At 50.7% G+C, this 19,523-nt stretch overlaps 1 protein-coding gene across 1 annotated transcript in view; it reads left to right on the top strand.

Annotated features, from left to right (window-relative positions):
• The first annotated feature begins 230 nt into the window (after positions 1 to 230).
• The window catches only part of SFRP1 (secreted frizzled related protein 1), a 41,299-nt gene continuing 22,006 nt past the window's right edge, over positions 231 to 19,523 (top strand). Inside the window, exons 1-2 of the mRNA XM_049631482.1 lie at positions 231 to 945; positions 6,019 to 6,096. Of these exons, the coding sequence (XP_049487439.1) occupies positions 402 to 945; positions 6,019 to 6,096 (622 nt within the window). The 5' untranslated portion in view covers positions 231 to 401. The remainder of the gene's footprint in view (positions 946 to 6,018; positions 6,097 to 19,523) is intronic.

Genomic DNA, 19,523 nt, shown 5'->3' with positions numbered 1-19,523 from the left:
CTCGCAGCAGCCGGGAGCTGATTGGCTGCGCAGGGAGTCTCCGAGGGCTTTGCAACAGGAGCACCGGGCACTCGAATCCTGCAGCCTCCCGAGTAAGTGCCGCGCGCCCGCCCGCGCGCCCGCCCGCCAGCCAGCCCGCCGCGCGTCCGGGAGCCGGGGCAGCAGCACTCGGCCCGCCGCGCGCGCTCCCCTTCCCCGCGCGAGCTCCCGCCGCGGCGCCCGCCGCAGGCCGAGGGCCGCCACCCGCCGAGGACCGGGCAGGAGCGCGCGGCCGCCGAGCCGGGCAGCGCTGGGGCCGGCGCCTTTTGTCCCTGGAGGTCCCTGGAAGTTTGCGGCGGGACGCGCGCGGGGAGGCGGCCGAGGCAGCCCCGACGTCGCGGGAGCCAGTGCGCCGAGCCAGCATGGGCAGCGGGCGCGGCGCTGGGGGCCGCCGCTGGGCCGCCCCGGGCGTGCTGCTGGCGCTGGCCGCCGGGCTCCTGGCCGCGGGCTCCGCCAGCGAGTACGACTACGTGAGCTTCCAGTCGGACATCGGCTCCTACCAGAGCGGGCGCTTCTACACCAAGCCTCCGCAGTGCGTGGACATCCCGGTGGACCTGCGGCTGTGCCACAACGTGGGCTACAAGAAGATGGTGCTGCCCAACCTGCTGGAGCACGAGACCATGGCCGAGGTGAAGCAGCAGGCTAGCAGCTGGGTGCCCCTGCTCAACAAGAACTGCCACATCGGCACCCAGGTCTTCCTCTGCTCGCTCTTCGCGCCCGTCTGCCTCGACCGGCCCATCTACCCGTGCCGCTGGCTCTGCGAAGCCGTGCGCGACTCGTGCGAGCCCGTCATGCAGTTCTTCGGCTTCTACTGGCCTGAGATGCTCAAGTGTGACAAGTTCCCCGAGGGCGACGTCTGCATCGCCATGACCCCGCCCAATGCCACCGAAGCCTCCAAGCCCCAAGGTCAGGCCGCCCCGTCCCACGCGCGCGAGTCCCCTGACCCGGGCCGGCGGGGCACCCGCGGACCCGCCGCGGGGATGCCGCTGCCACGCTGATCCGCCCCCTCCCCCCACCCTGCCCCGCTGCTCCTCCCTGGAGTTCGGACGTGCTCCCTGGAGGTTGCTCTCAAGCTGTGCAATGAGTTTTAAAAAGTCCGAGGTGTCGCTTAGCACCTCTACCAGCCCAGGTGCACGGCGGGCTTGGCCGGCAGCGGTGGCCGCGCCTGAGCCCCAAGCAAGCTCCGTGCGGTGCCCCGTGCGTCGCTTCCTGGGATCCAGGGTCGCTGTCTCCACACCTGAGACAAAGCCTTATGCTCCACAGGAAAGGAGAGCCCTTCTCTCTCTGGGAGGGAACCGAGTCCCCATCGAAGTTTTTCACACCCGAGACGGGATGCCCCAGGAGGAAAACACCCAAACCCACAGTGTAGGAAGCCCAGAAAGGCCGAGAAAATGCTAAGGCGCAGCTTCGTTTACTTTCATAGGTTCGACGAGGATTAAAAAACCCAAAAACCAAACACCTCTCGCTTCCCTCCAGCTTTCCTGAGCTAGTCACTGGGCCTAGGAACTCCGGGAGGGCTGAGAACTGGCTGAGAAAAAAAAAAAAAAAAAGTTTAGAAGCTGAGGATTTGTTTCTCCACCCTTTTCAGGTGGTCTGCTTGGGGAGGGTTGGGGCTGGAAAGCTGGTTCTCCCATTCTTGCATACCCCCTGCTTCTCCCATTTACACAAATCCTCAGGTAATTAGAAAGATAAAAATGTAATTAGCTCATTGTTCATCTCTCCTTGGGGAGTGGGGCTCCGCAAATTGGAGACTTTCCTAACAGTCCCTGGAGGGGCCTGAGCTTCCTCTCAGAACCCCTCCCACTTAAAGGGCAGCTTTTGAGTGGGAGGGAAAAAAATCCCGGAGAGGCAAAAAAAAAAAAAAAAAAAAAAAAAAAAAAAAAAAAAAAAAAAAAAATCAAAATAAACAAGCAAAAAATGCAGCGCAGTGGCCTTTTATAGGAGCGAATTCTTCAGAAGCAGAGTTGAGGCTGAAAGATGTGCATATAGTCTGGGATGGGGGCCCCTAGGTGCCCTCAGCACCAGGGCACGTGTCCTGCGGGTTTGCTGAGGAGGGGTTTAGGGTGGGGGACTGCCTGCTTGCTGGCTTAGCTCATCTCCAAGGATGCCTGAGAGAGAAGTGTCCTCTGAAGGGCTTACTCTTCCAGAGTGAGGGGGTAGCATGGGGACAGGGGGCCCCAAACTTGAATGCTCCTGCTTCTTCTAGGGAGGGAGGAAATCGGCCCAAAGTGATGGGCATTGGGTGGCATGGACCCCTGCTGGGTGGGAAACCTGGCTGTCTGGCTGCAGTGGCCAGGGCACCTCTGCTCCCCACCTCCTGGGTGTCTGCACAGGGTTAACCTTCGGGGAAGTGCGGCCCTTTGGGAGCAAGAGCTGAGCAATTACCTAGAGCAAACAAAGCACTTTGTGTTCTGCGGGTGTGGAGCCATCCCCTGCAGCCCGCAGGATTTTCCTTCTCCCCTTCCTCACAGGCCAGGAGATTAGCCCAGCTCTGCCCCAGCAGCCTCTGCTCCACTCCCGGTTGTCTGTTTCTGGGACAGCCCAGGCACGTGAGGTGGGGGCCCATTGGGGGAGCACCTTCAGAGGGGACGATGGGGACTGCTTATAAAGGGGGAAGAATCCTCCTAACCCAACCCCTCAAAAGGCTGTGGTGGAAGTAGAGGAATACCGAATAATTGTTGTCTTGCCTTTGACTCCTTGGCTGCTCTTTTCACTTGTCTGCTATCTCCTCAGGGGCCTTGGTCCCATGCTCCTCTCCCCTCCGCTCTGTCCCAGTAGTGCCTAGGCAGTCGCCCTCCCAAGGCCAGCTGCCCAAGGGAGACAGGCTGTGGAGGACCAGTCAGGTGTGGGGCTTGGGGACTGGTTCTCCCCTCAGTGTTTATGGTGAGAGGCCCTGCCCGGAGAGGGCACCTCTCCAGTGCTGCAGCCCTTCGGTGGAGGGAGTCCCACAGGACTTCCCCCCACCCCCCCAGGATGCCTGGCCACTGTCAGCTGAGGTGGGTCTGGGAGAGCTGTGTGTGTGTGTGTAGGGGTAGGCTGACACAGACCAAACTGCCACATGGCTAGTGGCTCCAGAATGGAACCGGTACTTTTGGGTGAGAATAAATACAGATGCGTGACTTTTATTCTTTCTTCTGATTCTCTGAAATTAAAACCAAATTTTCAAAGCAATGCGTATCTCTGCATGCTCTAGGCTGGTTTCTGTTCACGTAATTGGTCATGTTTTGGGGTATTGGGCAGGCTTTTGCAGCCATGTGTTATTAAAGATAAACTTGACAATGAGAGATGAATGAAAAGATGCTTTTCCCTCCAAAAGGCTGATGCCCCAGTGACACCCACATCTGTTATCGGAAGAGGCATAACTGTATAAACTTTCCAGGAAAGTCGTTTCTAAATCTTGCACTGAACGTGAGACCTGTACGTTCCCAGGCCTATAAACTGTTGTTCCTCCTTCCCGCTTAGGTTTCACTGATTTAAGTTCTATGAGGGAGCACATCGTTTTAGTTTTAGTTTTTGCTGTTTAGACCTGTTGTGCATTAAATCAGCCTGGCTGTTTTAGTTGCAGATTGCAGAGGTCATGGTGCCCTTGTGTCTCGAGAGCCTTTCTTAGGGTCCTTTCTCCATGTATCAAGGAGCTGGTCAGGGAAGAACTGCTGTGTGTGTGTGTGTGTGTGTGTGTGTGTGTGTGTGTGTGTGAAAGAGAGAGAGAGTGTGTGTGTTTGTGTGTAATTGTGTGCATGTGTTTGTGTATGTATCGGTGTGTGTGTGAGAGAGAGTGCAAGCAAGCTGTGTGCGTGTGTGCATTGATTTTTGAAAAATCACTTAATCTTAATTCCAGTGTTGTGGACTTTCTCCTCTACTCCCCCTAAAATATTAATGAGCCACAAAACCTTTCAGTTTTTGGTTCCTTTGCTTTAAACGTTATTTTAAGTATACCTTCCAACAGTGATTTAGTTCTCCTTCTCAGATGGATGGTGGATTTCTCCTACTGAGACAGCCTGCAGGGCCCTGAGGACACGCCAGAGGGGGCGCAGATTAATATTGCATTACACATTCCTCCCTTCCCGGATCAGGCTGCTGCAGAGTGCCATAAGAAAAGTTGAGATGGGGGTTAGCCCTGTGGAGAGCACACAGAGCTCACCCCAAGAGCTCTTTCCACCTTGAGTGGCGCTGAAGGTCAAACATTAATTGATGAGACTGAGAAAATGTCCCTGTTGGCTCCGGAGCCCTCAGCTGCCAGTCAGATCAGGGAACTCAGAGGGTCCAGAGGAGATGATGGGGGTGTGCCAGGGCGATGGTGTTTTATATTCTCACAGCTGCTTGCTCGGTGAACACTATATTCATAGACACTTTTAGTATGATAACTTACACTTAAAAAAAGATAATAATAAAACAAAACCCCAAAGCACAGTTCACACTCCTAGTATAGGTAACACGTAGGACCTCCTTTCCCTGTTTTTTCCCCATGGAAGCAAGAACCATAATGCAAAATTCTGGGTAAGTTTTTCCTTTTGTCAGAAACACCACCTCCAGAACCCCATTGCAAGTTCTGACTGAAAAGCAAATTTCCAAATTCTGGGCCCAAAGACAGTCATAGTCTTCTGCTTGGAGTGTAGCTGTGATTCTTGCTGCCCTGAGGACATGGATGGTGTCTGGCCCTGGGTATAGTGTGAAGGTGGAGGGGTGTGGCCTCTGCTGGGCCATGAGGGGACCCTGCTTGGAAGTGGGGGTGACCGGCTGTGCACTAGGTATATCCTGGGGGCAGCCCTGGCCTGGCAGGGCTTGGCAGCAACTTCCACAGCGTCAGTATCGGGGGAAGCTTTGCCCATTTCACTGAGCCGCAGGGGAACTCCCAGGCAGGAGATGCTGCCACGGAAGCCACAGAAGCCATGGAAGCTACAGGAGAGGAGAGGATGGGGAGGAGGAGGACCAAGGGCCTCACCTCTTACCATTTTGCCTTGGGGTGGCTTTCCTGGGCTCCTCAGCTCCAGCCGGGCTTGGCCTCCGGTGGTTGGCCAAGGTGTAGTGCCTTTAGAATGTGTAAAATGCTTTCCTAGATGGTGGGTTCCACTCCTAGAGTTTGATAGGTGATGGTGGGGGTGGGGGTGATGGTGAGCAGCTGCCTCGCCCTTCTGGGGATTCCACTGCCTACTTTCTGCCTGTCCTCCCACAGAGGCACTTTACTTTCAAGGGATCCCCTCCAGCAGTATTTTGGCTCGGAGACCTCCGGCCCTGGCCTCAGAAGTCTCCTCCCCCTGTGCCTAATGCCTGGCAGTGGCCCTCATGCCTGCCACACACACACCTCCTCTTCAAAGCCCTTCACCGTATTGTGAAAACGCCTTCAGAGGGTCCCCCGTCTGCCCACCCCCCCGGCTCTCCCATTTGGCAGCTCTTGCTACCCCGGTCCCCAGCCACCACTGCCCCCCCCCCCCCATCCCCAGCCCTCACCTGGCAGGCAGGAACTCGCACTGCAATAGCCTTTTTGGAAGGGGTGTTCGGGGCCTGCGGCTGGAGTTTGTGAGTCTGGCTGAGTTTCCTTCTTGGCTCCTAGAGAGGGGTTCAGATTGATCTGCTGTCCTATTGGGAGTTTGGGAATGGGAAGGGGGCAGGATTCAGAGAGGGATGTTTAAGGGAGAGGGGAGAAAGAACCGGAAACAACTGGAATAGATGTGTTTCCCAGGGACCACCACACCTCATCAAACCGGAGTTCAGAGACCCGCCCTGCCTAGCCCTGGATAAGTTTGGGTTAAATGGTTGTACCATATTCAACAGGTTTTCAAGAAGCTATGTCTGTTTGGCTTTAGGTCCAGGGCTTCAGGACTCTTCTCTTATTCTCCAGTTGCCCTTCAGAAATTCCAGGAGACCTTTAACTACTTTCAGCCTGGCCCTGGGGCCGACCTCTTCCCCAGGGGCAGCTCCTTCCAGAACCCCCTACCCCTGGAACTCACAGCTCCTCTTTCTCTTCTTTTCCTTTCCTAGGCACAACCGTGTGTCCTCCATGTGACAACGAGTTGAAATCTGAAGCCATAATTGAACATCTCTGTGCGAGCGAGTTTGGTAAGAAATCATCCCTGGCTGCCTCTAGGAGGTTTGGCATTGCCTGGTTCTTCCTGATCTGCGTCCCTGGTGAACAGAGAGCCCGGTGACACATCTTTTTGGACCTTTATATTCTCTCCGTCCATTCTCCCCGAATGGTTGCTGTTCTCGGGCCCGTGGAAATCTAGACAGGGTGGAGGGCTGGCTAGTTTTTATTAAAGTCAGACTTAGCTTTGGCCCTTCTGTGTGAGGGATCACTGGACAACTTTTGGGGACCTTCTCTGGGAGTGGAGGGAGGTAGACTTGTGGGCAGACGGAGAGGAGTTAGGTGACAACACCACTCCTTGGATGCCTCCAGGAGGTGCACCCAGGAGGTCCTGCCCACAGCTCGGCCTTCCCTCCACACAGGCTCTTTCTCTATCCACCCCTAGGTGTCAGCACCACCCTGCCCACACTCTGAAATGACTATATGGGGTGTCCTCCCAGGGAGGGAGTGTCCACCCAGGGAGGGTGTTGTCCAATGCTGAGGGCCATGATCAACTCCTTCCTGACACAGACAATTGACATTCCTTCAGTAGTGGGAATTGTCTTCCCTTCTTCCCAAGTCACTGTGCGTTAAAAGGGACTTCTAGATCAGCACCTGCAGCCCCAGGGGGAAGTGCTGTATGTGGCCTGGGGAGCAGATCTCAGGGGCACTTTCAGGGATGGTTCCTTGTAGTCTGCCTCATAGGAGACCTGGCACCCCGAGACTATCTTCTCTGGGAAAGGTAGCTGTCAACCGCATCCATTTGGAGGGCCGACTCCTTCTATTTTATATGGATGGTGAAAAGTGGCTCGGCTCAGGCCAGGCCCACTTTGCTGAAGGAAGGTTCAGCCTGACACTGAAAGTGCATTTCTCAAGGTTCCTTAGCAGGAGAAACAGAATGGTAGGTAATGTGAGTCTTTGTCCATTTGGGGCTGCCAACTCCATGTTTTCCTTAACTAAACATAATGAAGGGTATGAAAGGGACTTGTTCTGGCAAAGTGCTGGGCCTGAGTCACACAAATAGGGCCTACACATGCAAGTTGAAGGAAATCATATAAGTGACGCATACATTCTCAGGATTGTCATCATGACTGAAGACCCCAGGTGGGAGAATTCAGATCCTTTGCCGCAGAGAGCTTCTAGAGGATGAAAATGTCTTGCGTGCTTTATTTCTGCACTAGGTGTCTCTGCCTCCTTTGTTCTTGGAGGACCGCAGGACCTCTAAGAAGATTAATCTGGTGTGCATTTTCCCTCCTGTCTTTGAATCACATCCTTTTTTCTTATTGCCATTTTATTTATTTATTTTTTAAAGTTTATTTATTTATATGCTTTGTGAGAGAGAGAGCAAGCGTGCATGTGTGCATGAGTGAGCAGGGGAGGGGCAGAGAGAGAGGGAGAGAGAATCCTAAGCAGGTTCTGTGCTAACAGCGTGGAGCCCGACTCAGGGCTCTATCTCAGGAACCGTGAGATCATGACCAAAGCTGAAATCAGAGTTGGGCGCTTAACTGACTGAGCCACCCAGGTGCCCCTGTTTTTGTCATTTTAAATGTAGCCAGATGAAATTGTAGAGTGTGCCTGCAGTGATGTGTGCAGACCCTGGTTACCCTTCCACCTACTGGTAGTTATATTTGCTCCTTGATGCTCACCCCCTTGCTTCATCAGAGGGTGGTGAAAGCCCAGTCTAGCCTGGTACGTCTCCTACTGTAGAGTCTGTGGGTGCACAGCCCCATACTGCATTAGCAACAAGTTTTTCTTCCACAAATGGAGCTGAGATTCCTTCCCAAAGATGCATGTGGACATAGAGGAAAACTCTCTCGTAAACCCTGATGAGAAGCCTTTTGCTGCATGGCTGGGGCAGAAAGAATCTGTTGAGATATGGCTGTGATCCCAAGGAATCCTTACAAGGGATACCTAAGGGGCCACATTTCGATTTCACGGGTCCTCTTCAGATATTATATATCAGCACACTCACTTTTAGGAGTTGGCCCCCTGATATTCCAGCAAATCCAGGGCACCGTATTAGAGTAAACTCTGAAAGGTAATATATCAGATGATGTTTTGTGCTCATATGACTTCTGTTGGGCTCACCTCCTGAGGGACAAGTGATGGCAAACTCTGGAACTCTGTGTGTGTGTGCAGGTGATTGACTGACTATGCCTTCCTGTTCAGGAACTCAAATTCAATGTATCTGATCATTCATTGATTCATGTATCCCTCCATTCATATTTCTTGAGTACAAAACACTGTGCTAGATACCATGTGCAAAAATACTTAACTTAGAATAAACTAGAATTTAATTAAACATTTTTTTCTTAAACACTGACCAAGCACTAATCAGTGATTCTCTAGAGAATCATGGAGTCATGACATAACTCACCAACTGAGGAGGGGGCTGTGGGAACTCAAGGCCAAGTTAATGTTAAGGAGGTGTCGGAAGAGAACCCATGTCTTCATGCCCAGAGTCTTTGTCTAGAACTTACCAGCTTGTCATCAGGTCTCCTCCCTCCATTCCCACTTGCTCACCACAATTCTGGTGATTAGGGGCTTTGTGGCAACCAGTCAAACTAGAGACATTCTCTAGAAGTGGGCCAAAGAGGCAAGCTTTGGGGAGGAATTTGAATGTGGAAGGTTGACCTTGCCGTGTAGGGTAGGGCTCTCAAGGGTGTCAGGTTTCTCACCTGGGGATGGATATCCTTTTCCCCACTGTAGTAGCTGCCTGCTGAGTCAGCAAGCCACCTGCTTACTGCCTATGGGAGGGAGGGGTAGATCTTATTTTAATAACCAATCAGGTCTTGGCAGATCTGAATGATTGGTTGTTTGGGATTGTTCATTTTTCCCTGAAATAATTTTCTTCTCAGGTTCAGAGAATTTTTGAGGTCTTCCTGGACCCCATAGGTCATCATATCACATCCACTTATTTCATAAATAAGGAGTCTGACTTTCCCACCTGGAGTTCTTTTACTCTGTGTCATGCTGCCTTCCTCATTTAGGAGAAGAACAGCCATTGGGCTTTGCCACGGAGGCCTTTAACCCCTCAGCATGGTGGGTATGGTGTATGCCAGGCTCCTTTGAACTGGATGCAAGAGAGACTTTTTGGGTGTTTTTGTTTGTAATGTTCTTATAAGGCAATAAATAGGATCTTTTTTTTTTTTTTTTTTCACTCTGCAGGAGCTGAGCTTAGCTCTGCCCTTCTCAGCATCCTGGAGAATGCAGCCTTGTTGAGAAACTTGTTTCTTAGCTCAGTTCATTTCAAGTAAGTGAGGCAGTCAGCCACGCTGATGGGATTCAGTTAGGAAACAAAGAAATTCAGCAATGCAAGCTGACACACAACAGAGAAGAAAAAGAATGTTTTACTCCCTACTCCAGGGATCAAACTTTGCATTAAGTGGCCCTGACATCCCTGGTGGGAAGGCATCAGGTTGTTGGAAGGCTCTCTGTGAGCTCTAGGAAGAAGGGGGTGCATTCCTTCTGGGTCAGCACACACACTCGCCCTCCTGCTAATGCGTCCTCAGACTCCTGCGGCCTCCGTGGAGATGGGCGTGCACAACCCGTCACCTCTTTCCCAGGCAGTGCATTTTTAAATCTCTGGCGGGTCTGCTTGGCCACTAGTCTCTCCACCTCTGCACTGTACCCCCTCAGTTCAGAGCGCATTTTTTTCCCCCAACAGGGAAAAAGCATCAGTAGAAACACCTGTGTGCTGATACTCAGGAATGCAGCTGGATCAGCCTGGATCAAGTACCAGATGTGGGAAAGCCAAAAATTAGATGGTGCAGAGTCTCTGAATTCAACATGGTGGCCAGCCTGCCTGCCACGCTTAAATCAGGATGCACTGCTCTGCCTTTTGTTCTCTCTGCTTTTCCTGCTATGTGACAAGAGGGTGCTGCTGCTCCGTTCTCTTAAACAGGCCAATATAGTATTTGCAAGCTGCCACACTAGTTATCTTGCTGTTAACAACTCATAGCCATCTTTCCTTCATGTTAGCTTATCCCAGGGGTGTGAGGATCTGATTTATAATTGCTGTGAGGTTAGGGCCCCACCTCTGGCCAGTCTCTCTAGCTTCTCCAGTATCTGTAAACACCCTTAAGCTTTTCTGGTAGAAATGTGCATGGTGCTATACTTCTGCCAAGATCGTTCAGACCTTCCTCTTGGACTGGCTCCTCCACTTTTTTGAGCTTGAGAGTTCAGGTGGCAGCGTCCTTTACCCCAGTATTTTTTTGCTGTGGAAAAAAATTTCTTTGCCCCCAGAAATTTTCCTTGCCTTCTGGAAGGATTTTTTTTTCCATTTATGTGTTTCCTCATAAAGAGTAAAACCATACTTTGTAACACCAAAATGAGTCAGATAGGAAAGAAAAGAAATCAGTGCTCACTGTTAGCATTTGGGAGTATTTCCTAGAAAAGAAATATTTTCAGAGGTTCCTGAACCTTCACTAATTTGTTCTTGCTCTGCCTTCCTCTTCTTTCAAGGTGTCTTGGCTGTGCTGCTGTTTGGAGGCACAGTGTTTTACTCCCAAGGGTAATTTGATCTCTTGCAAAAAGTTCAGCCTTTCCAAACTAAACCTTGGGTTTCCTCCTGCAGGTGAGGAAAGCTGGCTGCCAGCACAGTAATTGCAACATCTGTAAGCTGCTTGAGAGCAGAGTCTGTGTCCTGTACCTTATTTTACCTAATGTAAGATGCCCATTAATTATAAGATGCGCTATTCATTTTGTACCACTGACAAAGGAAATATACCTCATGTTAAAATGGGAAGATAATCCGTGTCTTAGAATGAACAAAACAAGGCCTGTTTGTACTTAAATAGTTCCTGGAAAAGTGTCGTCTTCTCCACGGTCGGCATGAGATGCAAGTTTGTCAGATGAGTATTTGAATGACAGGATGGCAGGGATATGGAAACTGGACTCCTTTTTTTGTAAAAGCAGAAAACTCCTTTCCAAGTGACTGTGTACCACAGGTTAGTTGATTTCAAGGAAAGCTACACACCCTGTTTTAGGTGAGTGAGTGTATATGTGTGTATGTTAAAAAAAAAAAAAAGCACTCACATCCAGAAATCTAGTTCGTTTAAAGTAAAATTAAATAGACATGGGGAAAGGGCACTGTTACCCCCGGGGTGGAGTCAGCGGGCTGAAAACAACTGCTTTTTATTGTCATTGAAGATCTCTAAAATACATATCCCATATACAGATCTGTAAATACTTGGAAGGGATTGTTAAGGCATTTCACGTGCGGGAAAACCCACTCGGTGCTTTAGGTCCATGGGAAGTGTCGCTCATGGCCCGCAGCCTGTGTCTCTATGAATTTGACCATTCTGGGTACTTCATATAAGTGGAATCCCACAACATTTGTCCTTTTGTGTCTGGCTTGTTTCACTTAGCAAAATGTCCTCCTTATCATTTGACGTATGTATAAACTGTCATGGAGAAGGGGAGCAAGGAGGACTGACCTTTCAGTTCACCTCTGGTCTCTGAAGCTTTTCTGGGCATGGGTGAAGAAAGGTGGGGGAAGGGATGAGATAACATAAGGGGGCTATTCACAGCCTGCACGTGTGGCCCATTCCTTTGGGTGCTGCATTGCTCGTTTGTATCCCTTTGCCATTGTAAAGACATGCTGAGCTGGACGGAATCTCAGAGATCAGCCAGTCCGGGGCTCATCTTACGGACTGAGAAAAATAAGTCTCAGATAAAGGAGTTAGTCTTTTGATTGCCCAAGGCCGCTCTGCTTGGCATCCATTACAGCTTCTGTTCCCACCAGCACTCACCTGGGCAGCCAGTCCAGACTTCATACCGTTCCTCCTTCATGTACTCCTGTGCCTGTCACATTCCTGTCCTGCCAGGAGTGCTGGGGAAACTCCCTGGGAAGGGGGCCTTGGGTGCTGCTTCACTGCTTTCAGAGCCTGTGGATATAAATGGACTGATATGTGTGCTTGCACTGTGGAAAGAGCTCAGCAGTCATTGCTTGCTTTCTTTGTGGAGAGGCAGGTAGTACAGTAGAAAGAGCATAGGCTTTGGGCCAGACAGACTTGGATTAAATCCCAACCCTATAAACTGACCGACCACGAGAAAGTCTCTTAACCTCCCTGAGCGTGTCTCCTCACCTGCAAAACGTGAGTGGTGATTCCTGTGTTACTGTGTTGTAGGGAGACTTGAGTCAATCAGGTGTGTGCAGTTCCTGGAACATGGCTGCTGCTCAATCCATAATAATTATTATCTCTTCTTATTGGAAAGAATTGTTGCAGGATGGAAATTAGCCTAGGTGGGAGGATTCTGGCACGGATGAAATCAGCTTGTTTGGCAAAAGATGTTTTAGGAAATGGAATGGAACGTTCTGGTTAATTCTCTGGTTAACAGAGGATTAAACTGAAGGAGCCTTTTAAGAAGCCCATTTGGAAAAACTTTAAAAGCTTTATGCAGCTTCAAGGTGCTAGAGTTAACCAAACCGAACCAAAGCAAACCAAAACCAAATGAAACCAAACAAACAAAAAAACCCCAACCTTGTGCATACCGGAGGTTAAATCTGGGTTTTAGTCTGATGATAGCCTTGAGGCACCATCAAAGGGGGAGTACCTGACACTTGTGACGGCAGAACTCAGGGAGCTAGGGCTGACTGTTTGCAGCTCCAGGACACGGCTCCCGAGGTTATTTGTGTGTGTGTGTGTGTGTGTGTGTGTGTGTGTGTGTGTGTGTGTGTGTGACTTTTAGAAATCTTATTCCTGGTGTGAGTTTTTCTATTCATAATTTGTTGGGTTCCGTTTAGGAAAGGTTTTAAAGCCCTTGTTGTTGTGATGCCCTCCGCACTTCTCTTTTTCTCAGGCTGTATCTCCAGGACAGCCAATGCTGCTTTGCCTTCTGATATTTGTGAGATGTACCCACTCCAGCCAAAAAACAGGCGGTGTTCAGAGAAGTGAGTGAGCATTTAAGTATTGGTGAATTCTGTCCAGTTTTGCAGAAATGAGCCAGGAGCTCCAATCTGTTTTTTTTTTTTTTAAAGGAGAACAAATGGCCAAAGAAATGTCAGGCCCTTGCCCTGCCCTAGCCTACTTCGAGCAGCCAATTAAACATGCATTAGCTTTGGAAGGCTTCTCAAAGGCCTATAGATTACGTTTGAAATCTTTGTTTAGTCTTTCAGGAACACTGTCACACGGATGATTTATCAAAGAAAGTTGTTTATCTGGCAGTAAAATAAACTCTGGGCCTGTTCAGACGAAAATTTCCCGTGAATTTCTACCAAGGTAAACACTGGTAACTGGCAGGTTGCAAATTCCGTGTGAAAGCCAGACACATACAATAAATATTTGAGCTATAGCTTTGCTGTGTAAGAGGCCCAGCCTGTCACTGGCACTGTCACTCCCGCCATGGCCCTGAGGACCTGGAGCAAGAACTGGGAGGGCCCATGTGTGGGCCTCCCTGGACTGCAGTGCCACTTAGCGCTGGCACTGGGGGCTTCCTGGTTCAGAGAGGGCAAGCCTCAGGATGGCTTCCATCAGCATCACACAAACAGCCTGTGATGTGTTACAAGGGAGGTGAACCTGAAGCAGCCAGCTTAGGTTTCTTGGAAAAGAGGCATTTGTTGTACCAAATTGGCAGGGGGCGGGGGCCTGTTGAATGATTTGGGAGCTGGGGCCAGGATGCGGTGGCAGGGGGCGGAATCACCTTGTGAATTCTGCTGAGCTTGAATTGTAGTGGCAAAAAGTGCTGCGGATGTGTCCCCAGGGCCTCTGGCTTTACTCGCTGGTGAGAGATCCGTCTGGAATAGAGACGGCAGAGCTGGCCCTGTAGGTGCCGCGGTAGTAAGTGCCCACGACGTGTTTGAGTGAAGGGTTGAATGAATAAGCTAATGGTAGTGAAAAGAAAGGAGATGAAATAAAGCCTTCTAGGTCTTTCAAAGGAAGCTATTGTGGTAATTGTTTATAGTGGCTCTTCAGGGAGGGACTACTGAATGATAAACAGCTAGTTCTCTGACTGTCCTGATCCCAGAGTCTGGAGCTTCTAGATCACCCTGGCCTTGGGCAGGGTCCTTATTGCAGGACTGCATTTACAGGTGTTCCTAGGCACATCCTGTGACTTAGATCCTGAAACTGAGGTCTTATTCTAACTTCCTTGGTGGGTCAGGGAGAGGAAGCAAGGACCCAGGAGAAGAGGTGACGTTTGTGTCATTTGTGAGGACATTTGGGGTTGAGGTCTGGGCTCACGTGCAGAGAGAGCATCCACCCTTGTGTTTAAATCTTGAGAGTGACTGGTGTTGGTTTTTCCGGGTGAGAGGGGCGGGTGTGTGTGTGTGGGGCCAGCTCTCTGGGGACTGGGGTGCAGGTAGAAGATGCTTACTGGCTTGCATTTAGGGGAATTTATTTAGGGGAATAATGGAGTATTTCTTCAGGGCAGGAATTAAGGGAAGTCATTTACAAATTCTGAAAGGGTGTCTGTGAGTTGTAAAGAGATTACAAAGTAGTGCTTTGGCAGTAGGGAAAACGAGGAACCCGCTTCCCTACACTGGTGTCACTCAGGCAGGATGACGAAGGCGGCTTTCTCGGGCTCTCTCTTGCCAGAGTGTCTGTCAGTGTGCTTCCCAGGACATCTCCCTCTGGAAGAACCTCGGATGTCTTGTCTTTGTGAGCCCTTTGAAAATCACTTCACACCGGTGTGTCTTCCAAAACAGATCCATTCAGTTTTCAGAAATGGCTTTATGGTGGAAGGAACCCCCTAGCTCTGTGTCTGTGGTGGCAACTCATGCAGAGACAGCTGGCACCTGGAGAGTGAGTCCCCTCTGGTAGCACCCCCTGTGCGGCAGTGGCTCCAGTCCACCACGCTTACCTCCTGGCCCCAGGGACTTGTCTGTGGTCCTTCGGGGCTTCCTTCAGTCTTAACTTTAGGCCAAGGACCTGATGTTTTGTCTTCAACAAATATAGGAATCTGGTGAACGAGGCAGGCCCTTCCTTGGCCATGCTTGTTTGTCCGTGTTCTCTGGTAACTTCAGATGCTCTCATGTGCAGTTTCAACTCTCAGGCTTGAGGAGGGAGGGTCTTCTGTTGGGGCTGGAGAAATTCAGGGAACTTTATGAGAGGAGATGAGTATTCTAACTTCAGACAAGATTAATGGAGAAAGTAAAGACAGGGATTCCTAGTGTCAGGAGACAAGGGCCAGGGAAGGAGTCAAGACCCCAGACAAATAGTAATTCTTAAATGACAGAACCTAATTCAGGTAAACAAATATGAGTAGAGAATATCATTTGTCAGCTCTAGCAATTAAGTTGGCACCCTGTGTTAGGACTGAGCCCTGGCCAGAGACTTGGAGACGCAAAGGCTTCGCTGAGGTGTGATGGGAGGAGTTGGCTTTTGGGATGCCTGTGTACTCCACTGGGAAGGTGGGGGGTCCCCAGCACTGGGCCTGCTCCTCAGGGAGCTGCAGTTAGAATGAGCTGGTGTGTTATGGTGGTTACCCATTCAGTGTGGCCATGGGCCCACGGGACCCTCCCTCCCCCCCCAGGTGGGGGTCAGCTACAGGAGGAAAGGAGATCAGTCGTTAAGTATTGCTGTCTGCTGTGGGCAAGGTGCTGAGACATGGAAAGTGAGGCAGCTGAAGAGGGCAGCCTCTAACTTCCATGTAAGCCGTGACTGCTTCTGCCAGAGGGTGGAACCCATGGAAAGGGTTACCGCCTTTTTTCTAAGATGCAGGGGTGCAAAGGAACTCAGATGTCTGCAAGGTTACTGTCTTTACTCTTAACCGTCTTCATTTAAAAACAGGTGTATGGGGTGTGTGTGTGTGTGTGTGTGTGTGTGTGTGTGTGTGTTTCACAAATCAAATTTTCTGCAGAAGGTATGCACTCTTGCACAGATTAAATTCAACACACAGTGGTTGAGCTTCTAGTGAGTACATGGCCTTGCTAATGCTTTGTACTGCGTATGCTGATTTTGGGATTGACACGCAGGGAGATTCCAGTGGCACACACAAGTGTTTGTATCATTTCTTCCCAGGGCCTGGGAAGAGGAGAGTCCCGTAGTCAAAGCCAAAGAGACCACCTTTTCCTCCCCATAGGTTTTCTGAACTCTGAGGTGATCTCTTGGCAAGAAAGGTAGCTGGCCAGAAGAGAGCTCATACCTGTGCAGATAAGTATAGGCAAGGGGAGATTTGTTGTAGGCCCACTTCTATCCTGTGGTACCTTTTACACTGGATTCTAAGTGAGAAGCCCTGCATAGAGTCACCAGATGAGGTAAGAACAGCCTACCTCTATCATGCCTCTATCTGACTGAATAGGAGCTGGTGAGTTTTGGAGGTGGAGGTGGGGGTATATCCGTGGGTGAGCTCATGGGAGACTGGGGCACCTCACCCTCCCCATTCCTGGGGCCATCTTGAGGCCAAAGCTTCAAGTTCGCCATGGGATTCCCAAAGGTGCTTCTGTTCTGCCTCCCAGGCCTGGCACCCAGCACTTTTGTGCTACTCCATGTGGTATTTCCTGCCTTTGAGGTGCCTCAGTGAACTAATGACATGTTAGTGTTAGAGGTTTAATAAATGCCTGGATTGAGGAAGTATTGTATGTCAGCCTTGGCACTGGTTAGTGCACTTGAGAATGGTTGGGTGGGATGATTAGGATGTGGTGGCTGCCCTCAGAGGGCTTACCTTCTGAGGAGACACAGAGGGAAACAAAGATACACATGTCATGATATGCTGAAGTTTCTGTAATAGCTAGGGGGCTGTGGGAGCACAGGAGGGAGTGGATCTTCCTGGGGAGGTGTCAGAGAAAGCTCCAGAAAGGAGATACCTTTTGTTGTCCTCCACGGAATTGGTAGGAGTTTGCCAGGCTGAAGAGATGGGCATAGGAAGAACACTCTATGTAGAGGGCCTAGCGGAGATCCAGACATGGAGGTAGGACATTATCTGCATATTGCAGAGCAGTGAGTCTTTTTGCCATTAGCTTATAAGGTAGGTGGAGGCAAACATTTAGAAATGAGATTGACAAAGTAGGCAAGAGTCAGTTTGTGAAGGGCCTTGAATGCCATGCTAAAGAATGGAACATTTGTCTTATTGGCAATAGAGAGGCATCAGGAGCCTATTTTAAAATGTTACATTTACTTACATCTTAAAAGAAGATCTTGGGTAGGGAAGGAGACAGAAAGAGAAGGTACTCGGTAATCCAAAGCAATGAAGTGCTAATGGCAGAACTTCAGGCATCAGAGAGTGAGATATTTTGGAGAGGGGGTCTGTTGGGTAAGGGTGAGGAGGGGTGAGAGAAGAGGCCCTCAAATCACCTCCTTTAAGAGAGGGCACAGGACCTGGGCCAGCTCTGGGCCACCCAGTTGAAGGAGCCCCCGAAGGCCGGTCTGATGAGGTCAGCACGTGGCCCGGGCAGCCAAGGAAGGGGCCATGTGCTGCGGTCAGAGCCCCCAGGAAGCCTTTGTTCTGGGAGTGCGGAGCAGGAGCCAGAGCCCGTAATCAGCTCGTGCTCGGGTCGCCGCTGAGCTGGTCATTACCAAGAGCAGTCATCATTAGGAGCTGTCATAAACTGCCCTGACTTTTCTCTCCAGACCTTGTTAGTGGCCCAGGCGGGCAGCAAATGTGGTGCTTCTGGAGCCAACCCCGTAATGGTTGGACTGGTAACAGCATTACCCAGGGCCTGAGGGGCTGGGTCAGCTCAGGCGTCTGGAGCTTTCTAGAAGAGGGAGGTGAGAGGGGCTGTAGCTACAACAAAGCACAAGGGGAGAGGCCACAGATGGGGCGCGTGTGGTGTGTGTGTGTGTGTGTGTGTTTGTGTGTACGTGCACGCGCACGCTCATGTCTGCATGTGTAAGGCTTAATCTGAGGTGTGGGTGTAGATGCATGTGTGTGGCCATGGGGTACAAGCTGTGTGCATGTCTGCGTGTGCACTGCGTGTCTACCTGGTGGGCTTGGCCATGCCAGTCGGCCCCTTGCCCAGCTGAGAGAAGCTGGCCTCTTACAGCCACTCTGGCTTCTCCAGGTGCTAAGTCTCCACTGGAGACTTAGTTTCCTCTCCCCACTGGCACTTTGGAGGGAGGCCTTTGAGAACAGGCAGAGGATGTCCCACACTTCAGGAAGGCTTTAGGGCAGTCCATGAGGGATTTCTCCACAGCACGTCTTTGTGCAAATCCAGGGCCATTTTGTAAGCTTGGGGAACACCCCTGTAGTCTTGGTGTTTTGTTTGTTACCTCAAATGCCAGTGAGGCCTGTTTTGTTGAGGTGCTAGTGTTTGCTAGAAGTCCATTTAGAATGCTGGTTCTGTGGGCAGGAGCTACTTCCTTAGCAGAGTCCAATGGTCGGCAGGGGTGTCATAAAGGGCAGGGTGCAATCTCAAGAATTTTGAAAGTGTATTGGCAGGAGCGTGCATATCCTTAAGAGTCGTACAGACCTGAATCCGAGGTCTCGTTCTATGTTCTACCACCTACTGTGTCTGCCCAGGTAAGCCACTCAACCTCTCTGAGACTTAGTTTCCCCAGCTGCCAAAAAGCAAAAATAAAAACTCTGTGCAGGAGATAATCTGTCATGTGATAGAAAACAACTTCCAGAGTCCTGGGATCTAATTCCAAAACTGACACTAAATAGCTCTGTGACTCGTGCCAGTTCGTTAAAGTCTCTGGACCCGTTTCCTTAAGCAAATCCAAAGGATCACCTGACATGATCTCTAATGCTTCTTCTAGCTCTGAAATTGTACCATTTTTCCCCTCAAATACTCTGACGTGGTTTCCTGATTGGTTGTCTTTATTGGCGCCTCCCCACTCTCCAGGAATGTTCATTGGGAGCCCTGGGCCCTCATCTTTGGCACCTGCAGAAGCAAAGCCTGCATCTAAGAGTGCACAGCAGAGGGAAAGTGAGTTGGATGCCCTAACTGCAGAGTTGAGTTGGGGCTACAGGCCTACTGCAGAGGGCAATGCATTGTTGCACTGTGGATCAGCATTCCCCAGCAGGGCCTGGGTGGCCCCTGAGCGTCCTGACCTCAGTGCCTCTCCTGAGGGGACTGGTCCCACATGGAGATCCCTCTCCTGCACATGTTCCCAGGGCTCTTGTTCTTCCTGGGGTCTCCTCAGAAACCCAGGAATGGAGGGCATGGGAACTTCCTCGCCTGCACAGGAAAGGAGAGCCTGATGGGGAAGCAGCTTGGAAGCCTGGTGCACGTGCTTTCTAGACCTCAGAACTGCATTCTAATTCCAGCTCCAGAATTTACCATGAGGCATTGGCCAAGTCCTGTTATTTTCTCATTTGCCGAACAGGGATAATTATGCACACTTGTCAGAACTGGTGTGTAGACCCCATGAGACTGTATTGAAGCATTGACTGTCCTGGAAATGACAAGTGCAAACTCACACCCAGCTTGTTACTCACTCTGTGGCAGCTGGTCACAGGTGCCATCTTACATTTCTGCATGGTGTCCCCAGGGCAGGCTTTTGGTTCAAGTAGGGGCTGTCAGCATGTCCGGCATAGCCAT

Source organism: Panthera uncia, chromosome B1 (assembly GCF_023721935.1).
Source record: "Panthera uncia isolate 11264 chromosome B1, Puncia_PCG_1.0, whole genome shotgun sequence".
NCBI lineage: Eukaryota > Metazoa > Chordata > Mammalia > Carnivora > Felidae > Panthera > Panthera uncia.
This window is presented reverse-complemented; position numbering and strand designations above follow the sequence as displayed.